Source organism: Ambystoma mexicanum, chromosome 6q (assembly GCF_040938575.1).
Source record: "Ambystoma mexicanum isolate Mex_15411 chromosome 6q, UKY_AmexF1_1, whole genome shotgun sequence".
Classification (NCBI taxonomy): Eukaryota; Metazoa; Chordata; class Amphibia; order Caudata; family Ambystomatidae; genus Ambystoma; species Ambystoma mexicanum.
In genome coordinates, this window is record NC_090937.1 from 1,375,088,940 (window position 1) to 1,375,115,042 (window position 26,103).

Genomic DNA, 26,103 nt, shown 5'->3' on the forward strand with positions numbered 1-26,103 from the left:
TTTGGAGTTTTAAAGTCTAAGTGTTGGATCTAGTATCTTCTGGATGTTGTGTGGTCCGGCAGAGCGCGTTGCAGCAAATGGATTTGAATGTCTCTACCTGTCCCAGCAGTCTCTTTTTATGTCTTTTGAAAGTGGGTGGAGAGGCTAGCTTTCTAGGCCCAACCCCTTCAGAGTTCTGATAGGTTGGAGAATTCTTTGCGTTCTCACTGGAGAACAGGATTGTGTGTCAGAATGATGTCATTTAATGGCTTGCAGAAAGGACACTCCCCTGTCAAATTACACACAAATCTATATTTGACCTAAAGACATATTTCATAGATACACAGTAGTTTGAAATTACATGCACCCATCACGGATCACATGAGGTATACTCTGTTCAAACTCTGATGTTTCTAAGAGCTCGCATTCAGAACTGGCAACATTTTGCATTTTTTAACTGGTTTTGCAACATTGGTTTTTCATTAAAAATTATACACATATACACGGCCTGTCCATACATACTCCAGTAAATTCCCATGTCTCTAGCTTAAACACAGAGTCTGTGGTGTCAATAAATAGCAGGGTTTTGCCCCAGAACATCACACAAATTCCCAACGCGTCTTAAAACGTGCACCGAAAAATCACAAGAATTATGGTATCATTTAAATAATTTTGACAAGTCTGCACTGTGAGTTATACATCTTTCTTAGAATCATATTCTGGCCAACAGGGGTGTGTCTTTTCAGGTCACATGGTATAGAAACCAGTTTATCCAGTTTCTGCCAAGCTCAGAGACCCTGCCCCTCCCAGCTTCTGCCAAGAGGAAGCTGTTTGACGGTCCCCCCAATAAACCATCTGCCTGAGTCAAGGCAGGGCTTTGTTCAAAAGCAAGCCATTTACGACCACCCTAATAAACCATCTGCCTGGGCCCTTTCTTTAGTTTCTTGCAATCCCCTGGTAATTCAATCAGAGAGTTTGTGACCTCCTTTTGGCAGGAGCAACAGAATGCAGCCAGGCCTGGGAATGCATTTGTTGGGCAAGCCCCCACTCCTGTCGGGGGTAGCTGTCTGGCAGAATTCCAGTTTCCTTAAGCCAGGTTTCAGGTAAAATGTCACTTTTTGTTCCCCAGTTTAAGTCAAGACAATTTTTACATATGCAGCTAGAATGCTGATTCTAAGTTCAAAACTATGTCATTTTAACAGTTACAAACTATGTGACACTCAAAAGTAGGTCACTCAGTTAATTTAAACATTTTCGATTTTTGGTAGTTTTAAATCCAGTTTCAGTTAGGCTGCTGCAAACCTGCAGAGCTCAGCCAGTCTTGTTATGAACATTGTTTTGGGGCTCTTCAACTTCCCAGATTTAGTATGCACACCTACTTCATTCTGCCAGATGTCCGCTGGTGTTCAGTGAGATTTTTGGATGTGTTGCAATGTTTGAAAATAGGCATTTTGAGCTGGCATTCAGAGAAACCAAAGGTAATTTTAAAGTGCGGTTTTTCCTTTGGCACACATTTCACTCATGGCACCCCGGCCCATCCTGCTCGCACTGGTGGGTGGCAAGTTAGGCAACCATTTTAGTGTGCACAAACTGTGTGGTTCTCCTGGATTTTGGCGCACATGTGGGCTTTTTGGCCATCTTGGATTTTCTAAGCCCACAGCACCAAATGTTGCAGCATGATAGCTCAAACGTGGGTCAGGACACCCAACAAGGCCCCCCCATGTGACTGCACTTTGAATTTGAGTCGATGGGGAGTCGGGTGCACAAAAGGTGATGACCCACGCACTGGTATGTCCGCATAATCTTCTTCCAATTCTGCAAATGGCACAGTTCAGCATCTTTTCCTCCATCCGGTATTGATCAATCGGTTCTCCTCACCGGTCCTGATGGGAATATTGGGCGGTACCCCGGGCCCCTTGGGTCTCTGCTCCCAGTCTCCGGATCGTCCTCCTAGGCCAGTCTCCAGGTTTTCTTTCTCCTAGGACGACAAAGGAAAAGCGGCAATACCTATTCATGGACATTTCTCCCCCACCATTGATATATTGGGGTGGCATATATATTTTAGAACTCAACAGATATGAACATGCACATTTTTTTTAAATTAAGAGACAGGAACACATAAACTTGAGAAACACAGAATTTGATAGGCTATACGTAGGATATTTTAAGTTTGGAACTGAATTACTCTGGAGCGGCCCCCTCTGGTATTGCAGAGGACTCCTCCAGTTGCTGCAGAGTGTGCCTGGGATGGCAACACTTTAGCTGATTTATATGTACCCACTTGTCTTCCCCCTCTGCCAAATCGCCTTTGGGGATGCGGATCTTGTAGGCCACAGGGGAGATCTTGTCTATAATCTCAAAGGGTCCCTTCCATGTAGGCAAAAATTTTCGCTGTTTGGCCTGGTTCCTTTGGAAATTGTATAGATAGACCCGGTCCCCCACCTGATATTCCTTCCTGGAAGTTTTCAGGTCATAGTGGTTCTTCATACTCTCGGCTGATCTTTCTAGATTCCGCTGAGCATAGGCAAAAGCATGTTGAAGGTGTTTCCTTAAATTCTCCACATACTCATGAGTTGTGGAGGCATTTATTAGTGTCTGCTCTTGGGTCCTGTAGAGCAAATGCTGAGGAAGCACCATCTTGCGCCCAGTCATCAACTCAAATGGTGACATTTTGGTTGCAGATGAAGGGGTAGATCTGATGGCCATTAGGACCAGAGGTAATCGGATATCCCAACTTGGCCCAGAATCTGCCACAAACTTTTTTAAGATGCTCACAATGGTTCGGTTATATCTCTCTACTGCCCCAGAAGAAGCTGGCCGATAAGCAATATGCAACTTCCTTTTGACCCCCAGTATCTCCCACATCTTGGTCATTACTTCACTGGTGAAGTGGCTACCTCTGTTTGACTCAATCCTTTGAGGTAGACCAAAACGGGAAAAGATGTGGTTAATCATCAGGGCAGCTGCTGTTTCTGCCTTGCAGTTTGGGGCTGGGAGACATTCCACCCACTTGGTAAACAAGCATGTAACAGTCAACATGTACTTGTTTCCTCTAGACGAGCGAATCACAGGGCCTACAAAGTCGCTTTGAAAATCTGACCATGGCAGTGTCACTCCCCTCTTTTGGAGAGGTGCCCGGTGTGTGAGGGATGTTGGCTGAAATTGTGCACACACAAGACACCCCTTCAAGTATTGTTTGAGGTCCTGCCCCATGTGTGGCCAGTATGCAACCTCTCTTAAGATTTCCAGTGTTGTGTGAAACCCCCTATGACCGGCGGTGGCCGCATCATGGGCGTGACTTAACATCAGGCTTCGGAATGAGGTAGGAACCACCCACTGATCATTGCCAGCTTGGGATTTCCTTACCAGCAAACCGTCTTGGATCCGGAACATTTTTGGACATTTCATCAACACTCTTAGGTCCTCTTTCCCAATGTAATCGGTATCCGTCAGGGGAAAGTTCTCAGGGTCCTCAAGGTGTTGGTAAAACTTACCAATAATTGGATCCCCCTTCTGAGCTGTAATCAAATCAGCATCAGGAGTCTCCTTGCTCCATTGGGCAGTTGAAAGATCATTGTGAGCATTTGTCTGGGACCTAGCGATAGCAGTGACCTTGATTTCCCCCAACAGGGACTCTATTTCTATTAGATCCCCTTGGATGGCCCCGGTTTTGGCCAGCTGATCAGCTAAGTCATTTCCAGTTTTGTCTGGTCCCTCTACTTTGGAATGACCTTTGATCTTTTTCTAGTAAATGGTCATCCCATTCGATGTGACCAGATCATCAATGTTTTGGATCAACTTCCCATGTTTCAAGGGTTTGTTGTTAGCACATAACATGCCTCTGGTTTTCCAATTAACCAGGTGCTCCACGAACCCGTTCCGTACATAATCAGAATCTGTGATTATGACCAGTTTGTGGAGTTGATGCTGGACAGCAGTGAGGATGGCCTGATGCACAGCCATCAATTCTGCCACCTGACTACTTCGGGGACCAATTTTGTATCCAGCAGAGGGTTCTGGGAACTCCTTCACCCATGCATCCCCTACGCCAGCCACCAGTTCTTTCTCCCCGTCATTGTCAACATGGTAAGAGCATCCATCCACATAGACAGTGGGCATTCCCTCACACTTGTCCTCTTCAAAGACTTTGTGTGGGGAATCAAGGTATGCCTCCGTGTTGTCCTTGATTTTTAGACTTTCGTCCTCGAGACAGTTTTCTCTGGCACAATCATGCAAGTCGGCCAGACCTTGTGCGAGGGGACTCTTCTTGTTTTGGCCATATCTGACCTCCACAGGAAAGCCTTGCATTGACAGAATCCAGGAAGTAATTCGGGAATTACTCACATTTCCGGCCCGGATTCTATCACTTTGGAGATATTGCAGAGGCTGGTGTGGAGTCTCCACTATGATGTGTTCCCCCTGGATAAACGGGCGGTAATTCTTCAATGCCCACACCGTTGCCAGGAGTGCCTTCTCACAATCATTGAATTTTTCCTCCACAGAGGATAAAGTTTTGCTCGCATAGGAGATTACTTTATTGACCTTGTCATGCTTTTGGTATAATACTGCCGTCAAGCACGTATTAGAGAACCCCGTCTCCAGGAAGAACTCCTTGTTTCTGACAGGGTAAGCTAGGCAAGGCGCTTGTGAGAGGCTTCTTTTGAGTTGTTTTACCGCCTCGGCTTGTTCTGGACCCCATTCCCACTTGACCCCCCCCTTCAGGAGATGAATCAGGGGTCTGGTGATCTCTGCGTAGCCCTCAATGAACTTTCTGCTGTAATTAGTCAGTCCAAGGAGGCTCCTTAGTTCCCGCAGAGTTGTGGGGTCTTCCACCTTCTTTTCCTGGGGACAGAGACCCTGAGGAGTAATCTCATGCCCCAAGAAATTAACACGGGTTCTACACCACTGTGCTTTCTGAAAGGAAAGTTTTGCTCCGGCGGCCCTCAACTGGGTCAGAACATAACGGATCTCCGCTATGTGTTCCTCCACAGATGAACTTTTGATGAGGACATCATCTACATAAGCCAGGTTACCCCTTGCACCCAGGTGGGGCATGGCCTTGTGTAGGAAAATGTTGAATTCATTGCCGGAGTTAAGGTATCCGAAGGGAGTCCGGGTCCATGTGTACTGCTGGCCCCCAAAGGTAAAAGCCAGCTTGTATTGGTCCTCCCTACTGACAGGCACGGTCCAGTATCCATTGGTCAGGTCTATTGCTGTCAATACCTGTGACCCCTGAATCTGGGCCTGCCCTTGGTCAATGTAGGGCAGAGGCCATCGGGAATTATGGACCCGTTTGTTGAGCTCCCTAAGGTCGGCGCAGAGTCTCCACTGGCCGTTTGGCTTCAATATTCCCAGCACCGGGTTATTGAAAGTGCTGTGGACTGGACGGATTATTCCCCGGGACTCAAGGTTCTTAATTATTTCAGTAAGGGACTCCATGGATGCGAGAGGCAAGCGATATTGCTTCACAAACACTGGAGTCATTCCAGGGTCCGTGGGGATTGTCGTTGTGTGGATGTCGGTGCGACCACAGTCATATGAGTCTACCGCAAAGAGATCTTGGAAATCCAAGAAAACTTGTTTCAACTTTTGCTTCTGTTCCAGAGTCACACAGGCATCAGCTAGGGTGACTCTCTCTTCCACCATCTGCCTGAAGCCTGGAAAGACTTCTGGTTTGGCTATCTCAGCGGCCTCCTCCAGCTGGGTGGAGAAGTCCCTGGTCAGAGTGCTGATTTGGACTGGAGGCCTCAGGTGGGAAAGGCAACCCTCATGGACCTGGAAAATCACCTCATCCCTCCTGAAGTCACAAGTCACATCTTCCTTACCATAGGGGCAGGAAGTGTACACCAGAATGTTCCCCCCCATGCCGGGTAAAAATCCTGTCTGGTGTTGTATTGCCATCACTGTCACTGTCAAAACAGTCCTTGGGGATTGGTCCTAACAGTTCATTTCCTAAATCAATGGAAAAATGTCGGTCATCAACCGCCATTCCAATAATGGTGCCTGCGGCTAGAGTAATACTCTTTAAGTCGCTGTTATCCACCTCTATTAGAATGGTGTCATGTTCTATGTTGACTAATGGTGTTGGGTTTACCCCTAACCCTTGCTGTTGGAGAGAAGCATTTAGATGTATGTAAGCATCAGGGTTTTTCAAATGTTGTCCTCTTTTAACTTTCACTTCCAGGGAGAATTGTCAGGTCCTTTCTGGGATAGTGACTTCCTCTTTAATCTGAATTTCAACTGCATAAGGTAGCAATTGAGCTGACCTAAATGCTTTTTCTGGATCATCAAAGCCCATGGGATTATCCGCTAATCGGGACCAAGCTTTGAAGTTTATTAGGTCCAAACTAATGGCAAAGCGATTGAGAATGTCACTGCCTAAGTAAAAGGCGGCAGTGACGTCTCACACGACCCAACAATTATGGACTATGCTCTTGTTGCCAATCGAGATTTTGAGCATACACCTGCTTGGCAGGAGCTGTTTGGAATTAGGTGCTTCCAGGTCCATTTCCCATTTGTCTATCAGTTTGAATGTGGGAATGGCTGGATCTTTTGGGAGTTGGCGGAACATGGCTTCGCTGATGAAGCTCTTACCGTTGTTCATGCACACTCGAGCGAGAACAGAGTCCTTCCCATCATTTAACTGAACAGGGATGAACAACTGCTCTCCAATTTGCTGAATATCAGCCAGGCTCTGAGCTGATTTCCCATCTTTCTGGACTATAGGAGTGGGAGTTTCTGATTGTGGATTAGTAAAGAATTTCAGGGTATTTCTTTCCAGTGTGGAATACCACTTTAAACTGGAAGGAAGGTTGATTTTCAGAAATAGAGAGGACCCCCCATCACCAGTCTGTTGTCCTACTGCTATTACTGTCACGTCTGGAATTTGGTTGTTCTGGAAGTGAAATTGTACTTGGTCAGATTTTTGTTCAACCATGTGGCAGGCTCTTCTCCTACTGTTCCAGTATAATGGCGGAGAGGGGGTGGGAGTTAGGGAAAGTATGTCCAACTGCTCCTCTTAGAAGGGGCATGAGAGGTGGCAAGAAGGTGAGCCGAGGATGATCGTAGGGAACGAGGGGGAGAGTAGAGTGTGAGATGGGAGGATAGGTAATGCGCAGCAAGTCCATGCATGGTTTTGAAGATGAGAATGAGTTTATAATTTGCCTTCTGTTATCTTCACTGTATGACATTAATTGCACACAATGCTTACAGTTACACAGAAGCCATAGCTTACAATGTGTCTGCGTCTAGTGTTCACGTGAACCTGTGACTCCTAGAAACTGCTGAGTAGGTCTCATCTCCAGTGACGAAGTTTTAATGACTAGGTCTCATTTAAAGTTTCAGATACGCTTCAGATTCTTGTATTTTTGAAGGGTGGAGGGTTTGGAAAGAAAACAATCTTAAAAATATGACTTTTTAAAATAAAATTAAGGTAAAAGAAGCTTTCCACAAAGATAGGACTTCTATAATCTCAAATAGGAGCACTAAACATACAAATAGTTTGAACTGCGTGTCAAATTGAGATTACCCCATCAGATTGCATTATTTTGTAAATCACAAAATCTATTTTTTCATATGCAATATTGATGTATGTCAACTAAATTTAAACTTTAATTGTTGCTATTTGTTTAGGAAATCTGGGCTCGCAACTGGTTGAGTACAAGGAGGAAATGTACGTCACTTCAGACTGTGGCAATACATGGAGACAGGTAAGACATCAAACATTGCAGAAAGCTATGAGCACAGCCTTTAGTTTAATGTTTGTCACTGGAAACTATTGGAGAAGCTTTAAAATGCTCAACTTGAATCATGGTTCACATCATTATAAAACATGATTCAAATCATTTTGACTGATTCGAATCCCAAAATGGATGCCCTTTGAGGAAATTAAGCTGAATTTTAAAATACTCAGTTCAACTTGTTTGTGGTTTGAAATTGGTTCAGAACTTAAGAAACTATTGGTTCTATTCAGGTTTTAACTCGTTTGACCTTAATAAAGACTTATGACACGATAACATAATATGAAATAAGATAAAACCACAATAAAAACAAAATACTGTGTAAAAAAGAGAAAGAAAAACTGAAAAGGTTGCCAAAGGTTTGATCCAACGGGTACTCTTATATATTCCAGACCCTGGAAGCAGGTGTTGCATTTTTTTAAATCATTTTGAACTTCAGCTGCAAACGGTTCAAATCATTCAAGAAGACTCAAAATTGCATTGTGTACATAGGTTAAATCAGACCTCTGCCACTTAGCCCATGCTTAATTGTTATATAGACATCATTTACTGTTTCGGCCTTGAAAGGCTCCTCACTGTAAATGCCCATGTAACATTTTCACCCCTGTTGGAGGAGTGAGCATGACAAAACCTCAAACACTAATGCAAACTGTACAGCAATCCAAGCAGAGATCAGAAGGGACCCTTGCATTGGAGGCGCAATCCCCTGCGACAGCGCAGGCAAGGAACCTGGGAAACATCTACAGGCAAAGCAGATATCAGAGAACATCCCGGCAAGAGTAAGGCATGGCTCGAGGATGTGACTTCCACTCAACCAGATTCTGCCCAAGAACACTTTTAGCAAGTGCAGAAAAACTACTGCACAAACGCATCTTTTACATGACGTTTTGAGAATCACTAATCAAAATAGCATGCATTTTAGTGTGGCAACATTAAAGTTGTGGAGCCTTATGATGTGAGCGGACTTGTCTTCTTCCTGTGGATATGGAATACCACCCAGCCACAGGAATCTATGGGAAAATTATGTTTGGCCGCAGTATACATGCTGTTGAGACAGATGTATGTAGACATAGGGGGCATGGAGCGTAAGGAGGTCAGGGGGCATGTCAAAGTTACATTAAGAAGACATTGTAAAAAGATATCTATTCATCACTTTGAAAGGAAGTCTGTTTCCTGTTACTCGCTCTATGCGGTTCCATGTAATAATGTCCCCGCAAAAATGTCTCCTGACAAAAAAGTCGCTGTTTTTGCAGAGACAGTATTACATTGAACATCCCAGCAACCCGTTCCCATACATAATGTCACCATATATAATGTCGGCAATGGCTTTTCCCGGTGACATTATGTATGGGGATATTATGTATGGGGACATAATTAACTCATATAGTCTAAGCTTGATTTAGTACAATGCGAATCGTAAACTGCATGATATTTACTAGATATGCAGCATTATTTAGGTACTTTCTGGTGAAATAACAGCAAGTTTTGAGATGGTGTTATCACCTCTCAGAACGAACTGTAATTTGATAATGTTTAATAAAAGGCCATAATAATTACTTTTTTAATGCTGAACAAGTCAGCAAGTTATGCTTTTCACACTGTTACATTAAGTACAGACATTGTTAACAAAGTATCTGTTCGCTGCAGTGAAATTGCAGTCCATTTTGAAATGGTGATCCATTGTAATTTGACAAAAATCTCTTAACTAAAGCCCATATAACCAGGAAATACCATGTAACATTGAAAATGGGTTTTATTTGGGTTTTGTGTGTGATTACATTAAGCATGGAGATAGTGAAAAGACGTTTGCTACTGTGGTTAATATAAGTCTTTCTACTATGCCTATGCTTAGTATAAACAACATAGTTTTGCATGGCAAATGATGGAACATAACACAGGTATTTTCTTACAGGCGCCATTGTTGGCTGGGGCAAAGCCTTCAGAGATGTGTTATTACTAGGGTAAATACTGCCATTGCGGGGCAAACCCATCACTGGTGTGTGTTACAGGGGCCAATGCTGCCATCCCAGTTGTATATATTTGAAAGAAATTATTTCATGACTCCTAATAGTATTGCGGCTTTGATTCTAACTTGCAAGCTGACTTCTGTGAATTCTAGGCCTGTTAGTTTGACAGAATTTGAAATATGATAATGGATAATGCGTTAATATGCACTTGAGAGTCTCTCCTCTCCAAATATCTCCTTAATAAATGAAAGTATGGCACAATTTATGTGAGAATTGTGGGATGTGTTGACCCACTAGGCTCTGCCCTGCAACATCACTGTGTGCTGCTTTCACCAGAACCAACAAAATGGCCGCAAAAAGCCCAATGCGTTCTAAACCCCTGAGAATTGCGCAGTGAAACCGGAAAAGTTGGCTGCCAATCTACTTTGCCTGTGTCAGTGGGGAACAGGAGACCACAATGCCAAAACCTGTCATTGGGCTGCCCACGGAGGGAAAATGGAAACTACAGGAAAGGCAGATCTTTATTGCGAGGAAAACCAAAGGTGCTCTGAAATCCTTTTTTTCCTTGGCTAGTGAAATTGCAAAATCATGGCTCCCAAACATGAGAAAAGATCCAACATCCTTTCTGGGTGTTAACCATCACCTTAATTAAGGAATCCACATAAGCACACAATGTCAAGAAAAGCAGAATCCATCAGAAAATATCCACATTAAAAAGTGTGCTTGTCTGTGGAAATCTGTCAGAAAATGGGCGCAGTACCGCCAACTGCCTGTGTAACAGCTGTCAGTTAAGTGCATTAGAAGTTAAACTTGTGCATCAAAATCAAACTGCTGAAAAGAAGAGACATGCCATCAAAAGCAATATAGGTTGCAATCATTCAATCTCTATGTTTTAAAAAGACTGGAATTAGAGATCTGTGTGTCTATTTTTGAAAATGTAAGTTTATTTTATCAAAGATAAATTTAAACAAGTTGGGTTTTAAAGTGAACTGATACCAGCCAAAGAACTTCAAAGAACATTCCACAGCGTGCCCCAAACAAAGGGTGCCTTCCTTCTGATCTCTGCCCCAAGAACTCTCAGTCAGATGTTAATGAAAAGGGGAGGGGATTTTGCTCTGCTGCACCTGAGAGAGACAAAGGGTTTCCTTGGCTGAAAAGACAATGCAAATGCAAGTGTCAACAGAAACTCCTGCCAGAGGGAAGAGAAGCGGAGATTGCTCTTGACCCACCAAAACTTTGGGGACAGGACATACAGTTACGTGTATCTATAAACCACAAGAAAGTATTTTTTTTAAAAGGACTGACAGAGGACCGTGCAGAATTGTAAAAATGTGTAAAATATAGTGTTGTTAACATGAAAATCTTGGTCACATTTTGAAACTACTCTGAACTCTGTGCTATGCTCGAGACATGACTACAGAATTTGTGGTTTTGTAGCAATTGTGGTGTTGCCAGAAAAATGAAACTTCACAGGATTATGCCCAGATGTCATGTGCACATATGTATAAAAATGTGAACAAATCTGACATTGGGTACCAGACAAAAATTGCGAAAAACTGTCAAATCTGAACCAAAGCTCTCACCGACTCGGATGAATACTTGCTTCACTAAATCTGTGATGTAAATATGCTATTGCTAGCAAAGTGGTAAAATTGTAAATATGCCTTGTATGAAAAATAGATTTTCTGTGCAGAAACAAAGGGGAGGTTCTCCCTGAATCCTAAAATACAGCGTCATCATGACACCATGTTTCCTTCTCAAATCAGGGGAAAGGAAATTCCCTAACCAATAGAATCCCTACAGGGTGTGCCTAGTACAATTCAGCCTACCCACCCCTTTAGGAAATACATAAATAGAGACATCTTAGGACCTACACAGACACACACATTCACCCATCAATTGATTGCTGGCAGAGCACTTTGCAAGAGAAATCCATATCCAAGACTCCAGAACTTTGAAAACAGAAAGGCCCATTTCCAAAGCTGAACCTTTTCTCAGCTTGGCATTTTAAAATCCTGAAACCAGATTTTACCCCAGACCTCTAAGGGGAGCAAAAAGAACAGCCTGGCTGTGCCGTTTCTGCTTTCTTGCTAAGTATTCTTGCCAGAATCCAGCGATTCAACCCAGTAGAGCAGAGCTGTAACCAGATAGCTGCAACCCAGAACCAACACGTCAGATTCAGTCCAAAGTGCCACGCAGTGTCCAGAGTGACATGCTGAGTGCAGAACCAGAGCGCCTTGGGTCCAGTCCGGTGGGCTAGCAGAATTCCAGTCCAGAAATCTTTGACCAGGTCCCTGACGGGTCCATTCCAAACAGTAGTAGTGAGTATCTATAGCATAGAATTGTCCCTAGCCAGTATCCTATCCTTAACTAATCGTATCCAAAGCCATCCATTATATCCAGAACTGCAATGTAGAAAATCTTTCGTCTTACCTGAATCTTTCTCTCATCCCTATAGTCCTTTGGTAATAGTAGTGTTAAAATCATCTTGGCGCTAATATAGTTTCTGAAGAAAGGCAAGCGTCTCGGCGGGCAAAAACCATCCAGAGACGTCACTGTGTGTGCTGTCGTGTAGCTTGTGGCTTCATAGTCTTCCTAGTGTAAAGAAATATTGTTTGTAATTTTCAAAAGGGAATCTTTCTTTTACAAATTTGGAACCTTTCTGAAAAAAACCGGCCTCTACAAAAACCTTCATAACCTCTGTGTGTCTACTTGGAGCTACCATCCTCAGCTTTCCAACGAATCCCAAACCGCATTCCTACTCCTCACAGTTCTTCCACCATCATGTTTACCGCACGTGGAAAAGTTTTCCGCAAATTTTTCATTTGCCTCAATTTCATCACGTGTAAAACAGCTGTTCTTTGCATCCGACCTCAGAATTAAGTTTTCAACCTACTAGTTATTCTATAATCAATGCTAGTGTTTATCTGAAACTATACAAAGCGGCTCCCACTAGTTTTGAAACCAATTTAGTGAATTAAATCCATTTTTCAGTGTTTTGAACCATTCATTTAAAGCCACATTCAAAACCATTTTGACAAGTTGCAATCATTCCTGTTTTCTCTGTGTTGCTGGGGAAGTTGGGATTGAGACTGTATGTGTTGAGTGTGTATTCCTGAAACCTGTTTTCTCTCCTTCCATTTCTTTATACTGCATATTGGGAGGATTGAGTAGTGTGCAGGGGGAAAGAATAATCACATTGCATTTTGATTGAACCCACACAAAGTATTATTCCATGCTGCATTATTTCCCTATTATTACTCCATATGATTAAAGCGATTTCTTGTGACATCACCCCATTGGTGATCCTTGTATAAATATTAAATAGTGTGATATATATATATAGTGAAATCCATCAAATAAATCTTTTTAACTTTGCAAAACAGCCTGCTTCCTGGTTCAGTGTGACCGGGGGGGATTCAAAGAGAGGGGCGTGATATAAGGGTACATCATTCAGAAATAAAAGAACTTATAGACATAAATAAATAATTAAGGGTTCCATCTATGCATCACACGCTAGGCATGGACTTAGGTGGAGTGCCGGGTTGAAATCACTTACAGAATCAAATGTGGACATCAGGCTAATTGTTTAATCTCTGATAATGCTGTTGCTGTTTTTATATATTCCAATACTCACAGGAGTAGATGTAGTAGATGTTTTCAATCCAAGAAGATCAACATATTATTTTAAAACATGAAATCCTCCATACTCACCTTGAATGCAAGTTCCTGTTGAATAGATTACTATGTGAAGGCATATTCCTCCAATCCACTACAAATAGTGTTTCTATATCCTGTGGAATCTCTTGGTAATGAGCCCTGTAAGGTTTATACTCGATTGTTTTCATAATAATGGTCTGCCATGCACAATGATCGTGCAACACAAATAAAAAATACAATCCTTATCTTTCTTTAAAATTCTGCTCCTGGTCACAGTTCTGCCACCAATACCGGGACCTCATGCACAATATCATTGTGTTTGAACACGGCCTTAGAAATGGCTTTATTGATGGCTGTGCCAGATAAGGGTGCCTCAGACGCAACGCCACAATCAGACCACGTGCAACAAAAGGAATTTGGCAGATGCTGGTAAAAATGTTTCTACCCACATCCATCAAATGGAAAATTAGGTTTTTAGCCTCTGTATTGAAAGGCCCTTAAGTTGCTTTATTTTGGAAATAGCATGATATTTTCTAAATGGCCACTGGTGGAGTAGGCATACATGTTTCTCTTGATTTGTCCACCAGGATCCATACTTGCGGACTACGTATTCTCTTTACTCTCTACTTAATTATTCAAAGTCTGTAGATTGCGTTCATGTCGCTGGTATGGATACTATTTCCTCCTACCCATCAGACGTATTCTTCAGCTGGTCCCCGTGGTCCCCCCCATGTAGGGGTGGACACGATGTGAGTATGGGGGTGAATCGGTTATGGAGTGCGCACAAAGTGGTATCTTGAACACTGCTTCTCAAACATGATGGCCAATGACTTCATCTATTCCAAAGAAGACAAGGACAAGCTTCATGGCACATTTAATGGCATGAATATGAACTATGTTGGGTTTTTTTATCCCTCAATTGCATGAGCCTCTTCCAAATGGGGAATTGGAGTATGAAAATATTATTAACCGCAGTAATTTGTAATGGAAGTGCTAACTTAATTATGCCCTTGAATAAGCGGAAGCGAGACTGCAAACTCTATTTATTTATTTATTGCATGTATTGACAGTTCTGTTATGCCAAATAATGTATTGTTGTATCAGCCGTTTCAAACTATATATTAAGGTGCTCAATTCAAATTAGGGCGGGAGGGGGGTTGTAAAAAGCAAAAGTCTTATGCATGCTTTGTATACGCCACCTCATTTTCATGGATTTCTATGGCTGAGCAGGAGCACAGCTCATAATTTGCAAATCCCCTACCCAGCCCCTGTGATGGCATCTGCTCCCCCATCAGATTTTGATGCAGGCAGAGATGCTGCGAATGCCCCTAGAATCTGCCAGCTTTTTGCACTTGTCCAAAGCTGACAAAATGTGTAGGAATGCAGATCTCCCTCCCCGACCATGCATGGCAGGAGCATTCTCCGATTGCATGTACTAAGAGTGTAACTATTGAACAGAAACAGGTGCAAACATGATGCAAACAACCTACTTAGCATGTAGAGGACTGCATGAACCTACATTCACAAGCATGCACATCCCGCTATGCTAATTATGGGAGCAATAGCACATCTTTATATGTGGGGATGTTCGGCATAGTGCACGGTAGCTGTTTCTCTGTGCTGCATGGGATATGCGGGATGCTGTTACAGTGTGAGTAGCGTCAACCTTGGACTGTCCTAGCTAGCTACGGTTTAGTGAAGAACTTTTTCTGAGTGGCTTAAAATGAATTATTGTGCTTCATCGTGGGACCCAGCATACTGCAACATAGAGCAAGCAAACACTACACCAATTATTTAAGTGATATCTTACCAGGATTTTAAAACAAGTTTAATAATACTCCAATTAGTAGTAAATTAGTATTGAGCAATGCTTATCGAGACGGCTCTGTTCAGCACCGCTGCCATTGCCTTTCCCTTCTAAAACAAAAATAATAATACACAATCTCAGGTTTCTGTATAAATTACACAATATTTTCATTGTAGTTCAACAAGACAAGCCAGGAAGGTAATTAATCTGTAATCGAACTAAAACCTTACGTCATCACAGTGCATGTTCTTCACCCAACAGCAGTCCTGGACAGACACAGTGGGGACATAGGACATTTGTCTACCGACCAACCAAAGAATGTGCAACATTCGATCTGACAAATAAGAAACTTGTTTTTGAAGCCTCACGTGTTATAGAGTCCTGTTGAAGTGTAGTAGTGTGAAACAAATATAGAGTTGTCTTAAATGCCTTCTAAATAAATTGATATCCACATTCTCATAAACATTGAGCTTTGGATAACTATATAAATGGATGAACATCGATTTACTAAGCAGATGTGTAGTAAGCTGCACTTTTTACGCAATCGTCCAATTCTTAACTGCTTTCAAAAAGATGATTGGCTGGTAAATGTTAGTGAGCACCAATCGTTTTGAAAAATCAGCCGACTTGGTGTGCAACAGTAGGGACTTTTAGTCACAACACATCTGGGCTACAACACAAAACTCTGGCCTTTGCACTCTAAATGCATTGGGATCTGGGAATATGTGTTCAGCATTTGAAACACTGACCACAATAAATGTTTCATCAGTGAGAAACGTTGCCGCTTTCATCAGTGTTGAGCCTCTTTAGCTTCAAGGATGGCATTCCATATCAAATATTAGTACAAGCCACGCCGAATGAAAATTGAAACAAACACAACGATTGGTGCGTTTGCGAGCCTTACCTTATCGGTAAGCCCCACACATGTTGCTACTTGTCCCGCGAGCCTGTCTTTCTTTTTTTTTTCTTCAGACAACCTTGGTAAGGGAAAAGGGACTACCCGTAGTTCCTTCTCCCTGTTCCATGCAGCAATATTTTTTTTACATGTTTTCATTTATTTTAATGGCTGCCATGTAAGGAGAGAAGGTACTACATGTAGTCCCTTCTCCCCTTACATGGTGGCAATTTCTTTTGTTTACTATGACGGCCACGGAAAGGGAAAACGGACTGCGTTTCCCAGTCCGCTGCAGCTATTTTTTTTCCATTTTTTCAGCTGTGAAACGCCACACGTCTCGGAACCAAAACCAAAGACCATTAGTCCCCCGGTGTAACGGCCTGTGGTGCTAATAAGCCAATACGCCCCTCACCGGCAGGCCATTACCGCATCAGGTAATGCCCCTGGGGCCTTCCTTAAGGCCCTCACTATGCTCGAGATTGTAATTATTGAGCTTAGGGCCCTTTAGTAACGTGCATGCAATGATATGATTAAATATGATATGATATGGCATTTATAACGTGCCCATACACAAGTGTTTCAAGGCACAATGGGGCAAGGGAGACGGAACAGAGGGAAGATGAATACATCTATCTTACTAGGCCGGGTGACATTGAGATCGCGCAAGTGCAGGGGATGGGGGGAATGGAAAAGTGCGGGGGGAAGGGGAAGTGCAATGCATAGGAGCAACAGTAAAAAAATAAAATAAAATGAAATAAATAAAATAAATAAGAACAACAGGCATAAAGTTGCGGCCAGCTAGTGGCAAATGCAAGGGTAAGTGCAGACATCAAGTGTCAAGAGCAGGGAGGGGACTGTAGGCATACAGAAACAGCTCCCAAGTGCAGGTGTTGCCCCGGTAGGCAGTGCAGATGTGCAACTGGTGGGGGAGGGGCCTGCGAACCCAAGATCCGAGGGTAGCGAGGTGACCAGTCAGGAGTTTCAGTCAGGAGTTCAGCAGGGGAGAGGAAGAGAGAAAGCAGAAGCAAAGAGGAAGGTCTTGAATGTGCTTCCGTAGCCGGAGATGGTTCTCCTCAAGTTTCAGAGAGGCAGGGAGGCTGTTCCAGAGGGAGGCTGCAGCCGAAGAAAGAGTTCTACCACCAACTTGTTGGTTGGAGAAGTGACTGACTCTGAGGGAGTTGGAGGTGGATGAGTGAAGAGCTTGAGAAGGAAGATCTTTAGGAAGAGAGAGTTGAAGGTATTGATGCACCAGGCCCAAAAAGGCCTTGTGGACAATGCAAAGGGTTTTGAACTTAATCCTTGCAGCCACTGGGAGCCAGTGCAGAGATTTCAGTCCTGGAGGGATACGATCCCTGGGCTTGTGTCCCAGGACAAGTCTCGCAGTCCTGTTCTGAATAAGTTGCAGAGGGCAGAGAGTAGAGGCAGGCATATTTAGATAGAGGCTGTTGCAGTAGTCCAGCCTAGATAGAACCAGAGCTCTGGAGACAGTGAGCTTCTGGGGAAAGGAGATGAAAAGAAGAATACCTCTGAGGGGGTGCAGCTGGTAGTGTGACTTCTTAGAGATGTCAGAGATGTGAGGAGAGAAGGAGAGTGTGGAGTTGAAGATGACCCTGAGGTTTTTAGCCTCACATGTGAAAGCAGGAGGAGGGCCAAGAGAGGCCGGCCAGAGAGCGACAGGAAAGGATGGAGCAGGCGTGCCGATGAGGAGAATCTCAGTCTTACTGGCTTTAAGGCATTGATCATTGGTGGCACACCATTCCTGGATAGCAGACAGATAGTTGGAGATGAGAGAAGTAGACGAGGTGGCAGAAGTGAGCCTGAAAATGAGCTGAGTGTCATCCGTAAAGCACTGAAAGTTGGGTGCAGAGAGTGGCAATGCGATGGGCAAGAAGTGCCAGGTACTGGTTAAATAGCCAGGGAGAAAGGTTAGAGCCCTGGGGAACACCACAGGTAGACATAGAGATAGAGGAGAGGAAGGACCCCAGTTGGCCCTGGGAGGGTCGATTGGAGAGGAAAGAGGTCAGCCAAGCCAGGGCCTGATCGGTGATATCAGGTTATCACAGAGACTGTTGAGCAGGATGGCATGGTTGACCATGTCAAAGGCAGAAAAGAGATCAAGTAAGATGATGACACAGAGGGTATTGGAATCGAGGTTGGAGAGCAGGTCTTCGCGGATGTTCAGGAGAGCAGTTCCCGTGCTTCTGGCAGCTCTGAAGCCAGTTTGATGGTCATTGAGACAGCCAACCAATGGATGGGTTTGCAGAATAATAATAACTCAGAGTCCAAATAACCGAACCAACCTACAAAGATGACAAAGTACTGTTTTATTATCAATTATCTAAAACAGTGAGTTGCAACGGACATCAACGGACGTTCACTTAATTTCTCTCAGTAATGTTTTCACAAAACATAGACTTTATATTAAAAATATGTCAGAGGAGATGTGATACTACGTGGCAAACAATGAAAAACCTACTAGGGATTGTGATAGGCTTAAGGGAAACATCTAAGTATACATTACATAGTACCTAGGATTGTGATTGCCTTCCAATGACAGCTGGACAATATATGCCTACCTCTAAAACATGTCATCTTTAAAAACATTAAGTACACAGTTTTCAAGTGGTCTTCAAAGTATAAGGACCTTTGTTATACAGACCTCTACAATTGGTTGGCACTCGTGTGTCATGTCTGGAACATTTGGTTCACTTAACAGTATGTAAGCCGAGACACAGGTGCAAGGAGGTGGGCCTGACTCTATCTCCCTGCCCAACTAGCCCAACATATCTCATCAGCCAAGCTTTCTGCCATGAAGATTGTTTTTAAACTTGGCCTTGCAAAGTATCCTTGTGTCTGGGAATACATAGGAGTGCAGGCCCTCACTATCATTGTTCTAGGGCTCCAAGTTCGACTCTATTTTCATCCTTGGCTCATGTGACAGGAGACCACGACTTGGGCCATTTTGCTGGTTTTAAATGTCTTAAATGAATACAACTTGACACAATTGGTGTTCTCTCTTTGCACCTTAACAAGAGATAATTCATTCTTTGCACGTTCACTCCTTTCGAGAATCGATAGCCAACCTTGGCTGCTTCAGTTTTGATACCAGGCCAGATAGCCTCGCAATGCAGCTCCATGATTTCAGCTTATTTCTGCTGCAACACAAATAACCCTCTCTTCTGTCCAGCTTCTATACAGTGGTGGCTCTGCCTGCATTCTATTATCTACATATAGCCAGCTTCTATGATGACGTAGTCTACTTACGTTTCAGTGTCTGTACAGTTATTGAACAGTTGATTCTCTGCAGCACTTCGTGCACGTGTGATCTTCTTTTTCATATTTAAAAGTTCACTTGACTCTTTACTAAATCATTTGTTTCTATAGGACCCATGCATCCTCTTCAGCCAATATCTCGGGACATCACACATATTTTGTGTTACGTCACTAGCTTCTCTCTTTGCTCTTTTTCAGATTTTTCAGAATCCTTCAGGGAGTTCCTCCCTCAGATTGTCATCCCTTTGGGGATACCTTCGATAGGGTTGTCTCAATGGGTATCTTCTTTCAAACATACACTGAAGTAATGGCACAACTGCTGGTGTCAAACAGGGCACAATCTCAGACTTCCAACGTATAGGATGTAGGGGTGCGGGATTCCCTGCAGAGGCATGCTACTGCTCCTCTACACTATCGGCCCTGGGGGCATTACCAGACACGTTAATGGACCGTCGGCTTGGGGCTTATCATGTCATTCTAAACCATATGTCGGGCTCCATGATTTATTTTCTTGACTGGGCTTGCAAAATGATTAGACCCACAGGGAGTACCGGTATAATTGTAACTGCCACTTAGAAACACATTAGCTGCACTGCCGTGCAATCAAAATAGTTTTTAGAAGGTTATATTAATAACTGTGTGACCTAGAGTATAGTACTAGAATTCTTCCTTCCCGCATGTGCACATTTATACAGCTAATAATACAACTGGACATGCTTTTGAACCTGTTGCGCATAAGAAGACTTAAAATACACGGAGGGCCATCCCATGATGGTGGTGGCGAGGGTGATGATGATGAGGTACATTGCTGTGACACTGGGGCTTTAGATGTTAAAGAAAAATCAACTGTGGTTACCAATGAATCACTGGTTATCGTGACTCGTCTAAGCAATGTGGGTGTGACAGTGCACGCTGAATCTGCATTGAGGCCTGGCACTGTATATAAAAATAACACGGAAAAACAGAATATGAAAAAATGTTTTCAAAAAAGCTTCAAATATGGCCTCCTGTTTGTTTTCTGAACAGCTCCACGTCTGATGAAAACGTGTAGTGAATCATGTACCTCCTTGTGAAAAGTGTTCATGGTTTTGCCTGCTCCCCATTAAAAAATGTAATGAAATTTGAAAAAGTTGTAAATGATATCAATGTTAATCTGTTCCTGGTTGAGCAATAATGCTGCAATAATGTGCATTGTGAGGAAGCGGGGGATAAGGATAGTAAAGAGTAACGGTGGCATATTGGATGCTGATATGTGCATGTGTATCTCCTGAGAACGAGCATTCATCCAAGAGGGCGTTTTCTAGTACTTTAAGGAAGTACTGAAAGTAATTAGTTGGTGGTTGCATAATGGGCTTGAGCTGTGCTCCAGTGTCGCCGTTGTAGTAATCTTTATTTCAAAGGTTAAAAACCATCATAAACTTACAATAAAAACATTTAGGCAAATAAATCCAATTGTATAAAATAATGAATCCACAACATTATATTCCCTTAATGATAAAGCTCAATCAATATAAGAGTACATCGAAGAAGCAAAATGTCCATTTGGCACGAAATATAAATAACATTTGCATCAACAAAAGATCTCAAATCACAGCACATAATAATATTTTGTATTTGTATTATATTGAGTTTATATAGCGTTTTAATCCAAAACGCTTTACAAGAGGAACCAACAATATACGGCAAGCATTACATAACAATTGAATTAAACCAGAAAGCAGTACAAACAACAATTTACATTATGGAAGGGGAAGAAGAGGAGGGAGGGGTCAAGAAGAGAGACGAGATAGTGGGTGGGAGAGAAGGTGAGAGTAGAAGTAAGAGAGGAGGCAGAGGGAATAGGGAGAAGGAAGGAAGAGAGGATGGTGAGAAACGTTCAGGACAGAAGGAAGGAGAGAAAGGAGAGAGGGAGGGGGAAGGGAAGTAGGAAAGGGAAAAGGAGGGGTAGGAGAGAATACTAAAAGAAGTAAGAGGAGGTGAATGAAAGAGATAACATTTTAGGGAGGTACGTAGAGCGGATGAAAAGGGGAAGGCAGTTCCGGTGGGAAGGGGCAAGGAGTTGGAAAGAGCAGAAGCGAGAAGGGGCACAGGGTGGAGGTGGAGAGGAGAGTAGGTAGAGGTTGGAAGAGCGGAGTGAACAATATGAAAAAAAGACCGGAGAATAATATGAATTACATATTTTCTCCTAAGGAATTTAAATACAGGAAAAAAGAATAAAACATATCCTAGGTCTTCAGCGGAAGTACCCTCATAAATTGGCAGCGCGTCCAGTCATGAGCTACTGAAGCAAGAGGAAGGCGAGTGACCCTAAGGTTAAACAAAATACCCCACTTATGAGGCTCACATATTTTTCTTTCAAATGGTGAAGATCAACCTCAAAATAATGACAAACTGAGCACTTTCCTTGCTTTGTGTCCCCTTGACGAATGGCTGCTTAGTTGTCAGTTAGGTATTAGAGTAACCCGCCAGCCCCCAGAGAGACAATTATGGGATTGCCCAGCCAGCTATCAGAAGTGACAGACCCTGCATTGTGATGTGTGAAAGATGCATGCCTACGACTCAAAAGGGGAGAGGAATAGGGCCTGAACCTCAGAGATCCATAGCTGTATTGACACTTACAGAGTTACTAGGACATTAAGGTTTAGATCAAGAGTCCAAAACTCTAATTGTTCCATGAAATCCTCAGGATTTCATTCTGGACTCCATTAATAACTCCCTAAGAGTTTCTGACTGCATGATTGCATCTTCCTTAGTAATGAGCCGCTGAAAATGCTGCCTTACCTGTAATAGATGCATCACTGTAGATAAATAATAAAACAAACATGTTTACTCAAATGTTTGTGTATCACTCAATTTTACGATACGTTGTCAATAAACATAACTATTTCATATATGAATGATAGAAACAGGTCTCATGAATCAATCAAGAAGAATGCATAAGGCACAATGCTGTACTTAAGAAGAATGATTCAGTGGTGGGAAATGCTAGGAGTACATCGATAGAGGATTGTTTTGTATGTTACGAAGAATAAAGACTAAGGAAATCTCAAGCATCTGCATACTATTACTTGATATTGTAATATGGTAATCCCCTGTAAGTAAAACAACCCTGGTGGTGAACTTGCAAGCTCCAACTAGTGTGGAGTAAGGCATTTTGGATGCTGAAATAGCGCTCACACTTTGAACACATCACCACTAACATGTATGACGGTGATGATCTACACTGGCTACTTCTGCTCTTCCAAGCTGGTGGCAATCAGACCTCCAAGGACTCTGAAACTCTGCGCACATATTTTGAGAAACTACAATCAACAACCCTGAGACCACTCAGACCAAAAGGACTGCCTTGATAGTGAGCAGATTTGTGTTCTTAAGTCTCCAGGCCATTGACAAATGTAAGCACAGGCAACCCACCTAAACAGGGAGCAAGCAAGCTTCCCATTCGACTCTTAGACGAAATTAAGAGACATGGAGATCCCCTGAATATAAGTGGGAAATCCTGAAATTGTACTTTGCATCATTCACGTGTTTTGTGTTTTTCTTCAAAGACTATGAAGAGGCGTGGTGTAAAATGTAGGTAGTTAACTTCTCGCTGAGAGACAGCACCAGATAAATGATGCTGATCTTCCCCAACCACTTTGAATCAATATTGCAACTACACAGGCGAAGACGTGAGCCAGTCAGAGGACTGGCTACTGCTCAAATATCAACTCAAAGCAAGAAATGAGGAAAGCCCCTCTTTGAAAATAAACCTTTTACTACCACCTGAAAACTGGTACCTTACTACATTGCAATAATGTACTGTATAGAACTCTACAAATAAGAAATGTGGAGTCTGTGAAATGCAGATCAACATTGCATCTAATCATCATTTGCTGTAAATACTGAGAAGAGGGCAAGAAAACCAATGAACCAGCACCAGTTCTTGCATTACGCAGAAAACATTATTACGTTTTAAAGAGAGCATAACATATACACCTGTAATTTTAGTAACCAAAATGTTGTCATGTGTTTTCAAATGAAGCATCACATTGTACAACTCTTTAGTTTCATAAAGTATTACTGTCTATGTGTATAAAATGCTTAGGTATCTTTCTGTACTCAGCTGAGTCAATTCATTAGTGTTAGGTTGCCCTCTGCTGTCCAAGTGGCAAAGTGCACCTCTATGTGCGCTTCCAGTTCAACAACAGCTATCATTTTAACAAACAGAATGCGCAAACTAAAAATAGGTGCTGTAATTATGCCACTAGGCAATCCTGTGCCATCATGTTCAGCAATGGAACAAGGTTGACAATTACGAGTCTATAAAGACACATCATAGAGGCCTGTATATTCGGTGGAACTTAGATAGTGTTCTTATACCGTGCATACCTCTCATTCCATCTGAGGCAAATATGCCTTTCATATTCAAAAGAAAACACTTACCTATACGTTTTGCCTTTTCAATTACCATTAATAACTCACAGTGACCTATGCCCCCCTCCTGGAAGCTGTAATTCCAATATTTAATAAGAGGGTCAGAAGTGACCCTATGAATTACTGACCAATATTGACCTTTAAGATCTGCTAGAACAGCGTATTTACGAGGCAAAAGGCTTGTGTAATTTAAAATGAAGCATTTTCTTACAACAGGCTTTGATTCAACTTTGTATTATCGCATTTAAAACAGTTTTGACTGTAAATCGTGTATGTCTCTTTCCAACAGCAAATAAAACGAAGTGTCCCTTAATTCATGAGAAAGAGGCGAATCCAGAAATCCATATTGTATTTATGAGGAAAAATCCTTCTGGGAGCTATAGGTTTAAGTATGATTTCAATTTGTACCGCCCACCCGATCACATATTTAGAAAAATTATCAAAATATTAAATTAAGGGGTTTATTCTCTAGGAGTGGCAGCCTGTTAAGCAAGACACAGGAAACAGATAACCAATCAAAAGGTGTGAGGTCACTATGACATAGTGTGGGAACATTAAACCTTACATAAGCAGAAACACTCTTGGAATTGGAAGAAGAGCTAGGATTGTAAAGACTGCTGAAAGGGGGAATCCTTCTTCCAAATGGTGAGTGCTGATTTTGGATAATATCTGTTGATGAAGGGGCTGTATCCACGAGAAAGCGTGAAGCAGATTTTACCTGAGGCAGACCTGATTTCCTAGCAGGAGAAATTGACAGGAAAGGGTCCAGCTGACTGGGAATTGCCTGGAAACTCTTGAGTACCTTTGCTGGCTCTGTGCCTTGCAGCATTATTCGAAGGTTAGTGTAAACATTTTCCAATGTAATTAGATATAGGCGCTCTAGAGCTCTTTCTCTGCTAAGTCTTAGGAGAGTGTGGGCTCTGATGATTTGCTACTAAGGGGGGGCAGAGGGGCTGATTCCAAATTGAATCCTTAACATTTGAGCAATGTTGCTTTCTCACTCTTTTAAAAGCCAAGTGAAATCTGATTTGCTGTAGAACACTCATTATTTTCCTGTACATAGCATGCAGTGGTTGATAAACTATCACCAAAAGAATGGGAATAGGATATTATAGCTCCTTAGTGTGAATTATATCATTTTTTCACTGCATTCAAAGCCAAGTGAAATTACATTTAAATAATAGCATTTTCTGCCTTTCTATGTGCTGCGTGAGCATTGTAGAACAGATTACATTTGCCCAAAAAGCAAGCATGCAATCTTTTTGAACCATAGCGAAGTAAATGTAAAATCGTTTTTTCACAGGTCTGGTCTGGCGCTGGTTTTGTGAAAGGGTGTGTAACTTCCACATTTCCATGATTTATTGGTAAATTTTGTCCTGTGAAAACATAGCATTTGTAAGCAGCCATTGGGATCAAAAAGAGCTTAGGTGAACCACTTCCCATTTCATAGAAAAGATACAATTTCAAAGGCACTGTACACTTAATAAACATTTGGTGCATTACAAACTGATAGCACAGCTTACTAGAACTAGCATTTCATTTATGGAAATGCTCAAAACCAATGACACCAAATTGCATATGGGATCAGATTGCCAATGTGAAATGTCTAGCAAATGTATTGGTTTGAGTAATCTGTCTCTGATAACAATACTTGTTTTTATATTGAAGGAAATCAAATAAAAATCGTTTAAATTGTCAATAAAAACACACATTCTATCTAACACTTTGTATGATAAGCCACGATTTAATCATGTAGATACATTTTGTTCAGAAATTAGCTTCCTCTATTAAAAACTAGAAATATTAAAAAAATATACTTAATTGATTGATGGAATGATTACATGTGTGTAGTTGATATAAGTAAGGTTTTCCTAGGCCAGATAATTCCTAGTTCTGTAAAGCAGCTACCAATTGACCTATATTTTACTGTGGTGATTTCCCAAGCATAATGTTTGGGGAATGCGTTTGCTTCTTTTTAATTTAGATAAATATAGTGTTTTAACTCCAAATATAGCCTGTTTCTTGTCCCAGAATTGCTAGGTGGGATTGTATACCATGGGGTGTTAAAACCTCAGATACCCATAAACAAGAATACAAAAATGGTGTTGTTTATTCAACAGGTTGACAGCCCCAATGTGTGCTTGGATAACATCCCACCAATTGGTGAAGCACAATGAATCAGACACCCCAACTGACTCTAATCCAATCAAAGAACACCAGATACCTAAAAGGGGAGAAACAATCACAAATAGATTGGTGCTGCATATTCAACTGATGAGCAGCAACACACACATGCAGCTATGAAAAGCAAATACAATAATTCACTGGAACCGCACAGACACTGACGAACCTAGTACCTCTTGAACT

The 26,103-nt window shown here is 42.2% G+C and overlaps 1 protein-coding gene across 3 annotated transcripts in view; it reads left to right on the plus strand.

Moving 5' to 3' along the window:
- Positions 1–26,103, plus strand: part of SORCS2 (sortilin related VPS10 domain containing receptor 2) — a 2,879,055-nt gene that overhangs the window by 2,449,055 nt on the left and 403,897 nt on the right. For all 3 annotated transcript variants that reach the window (XM_069632008.1, XM_069632006.1, XM_069632007.1), the window contains exon 12: positions 7,612–7,688. In XM_069632008.1, the coding sequence (XP_069488109.1) occupies positions 7,612–7,688 (77 nt within the window). The remainder of the gene's footprint in view (positions 1–7,611; positions 7,689–26,103) is intronic.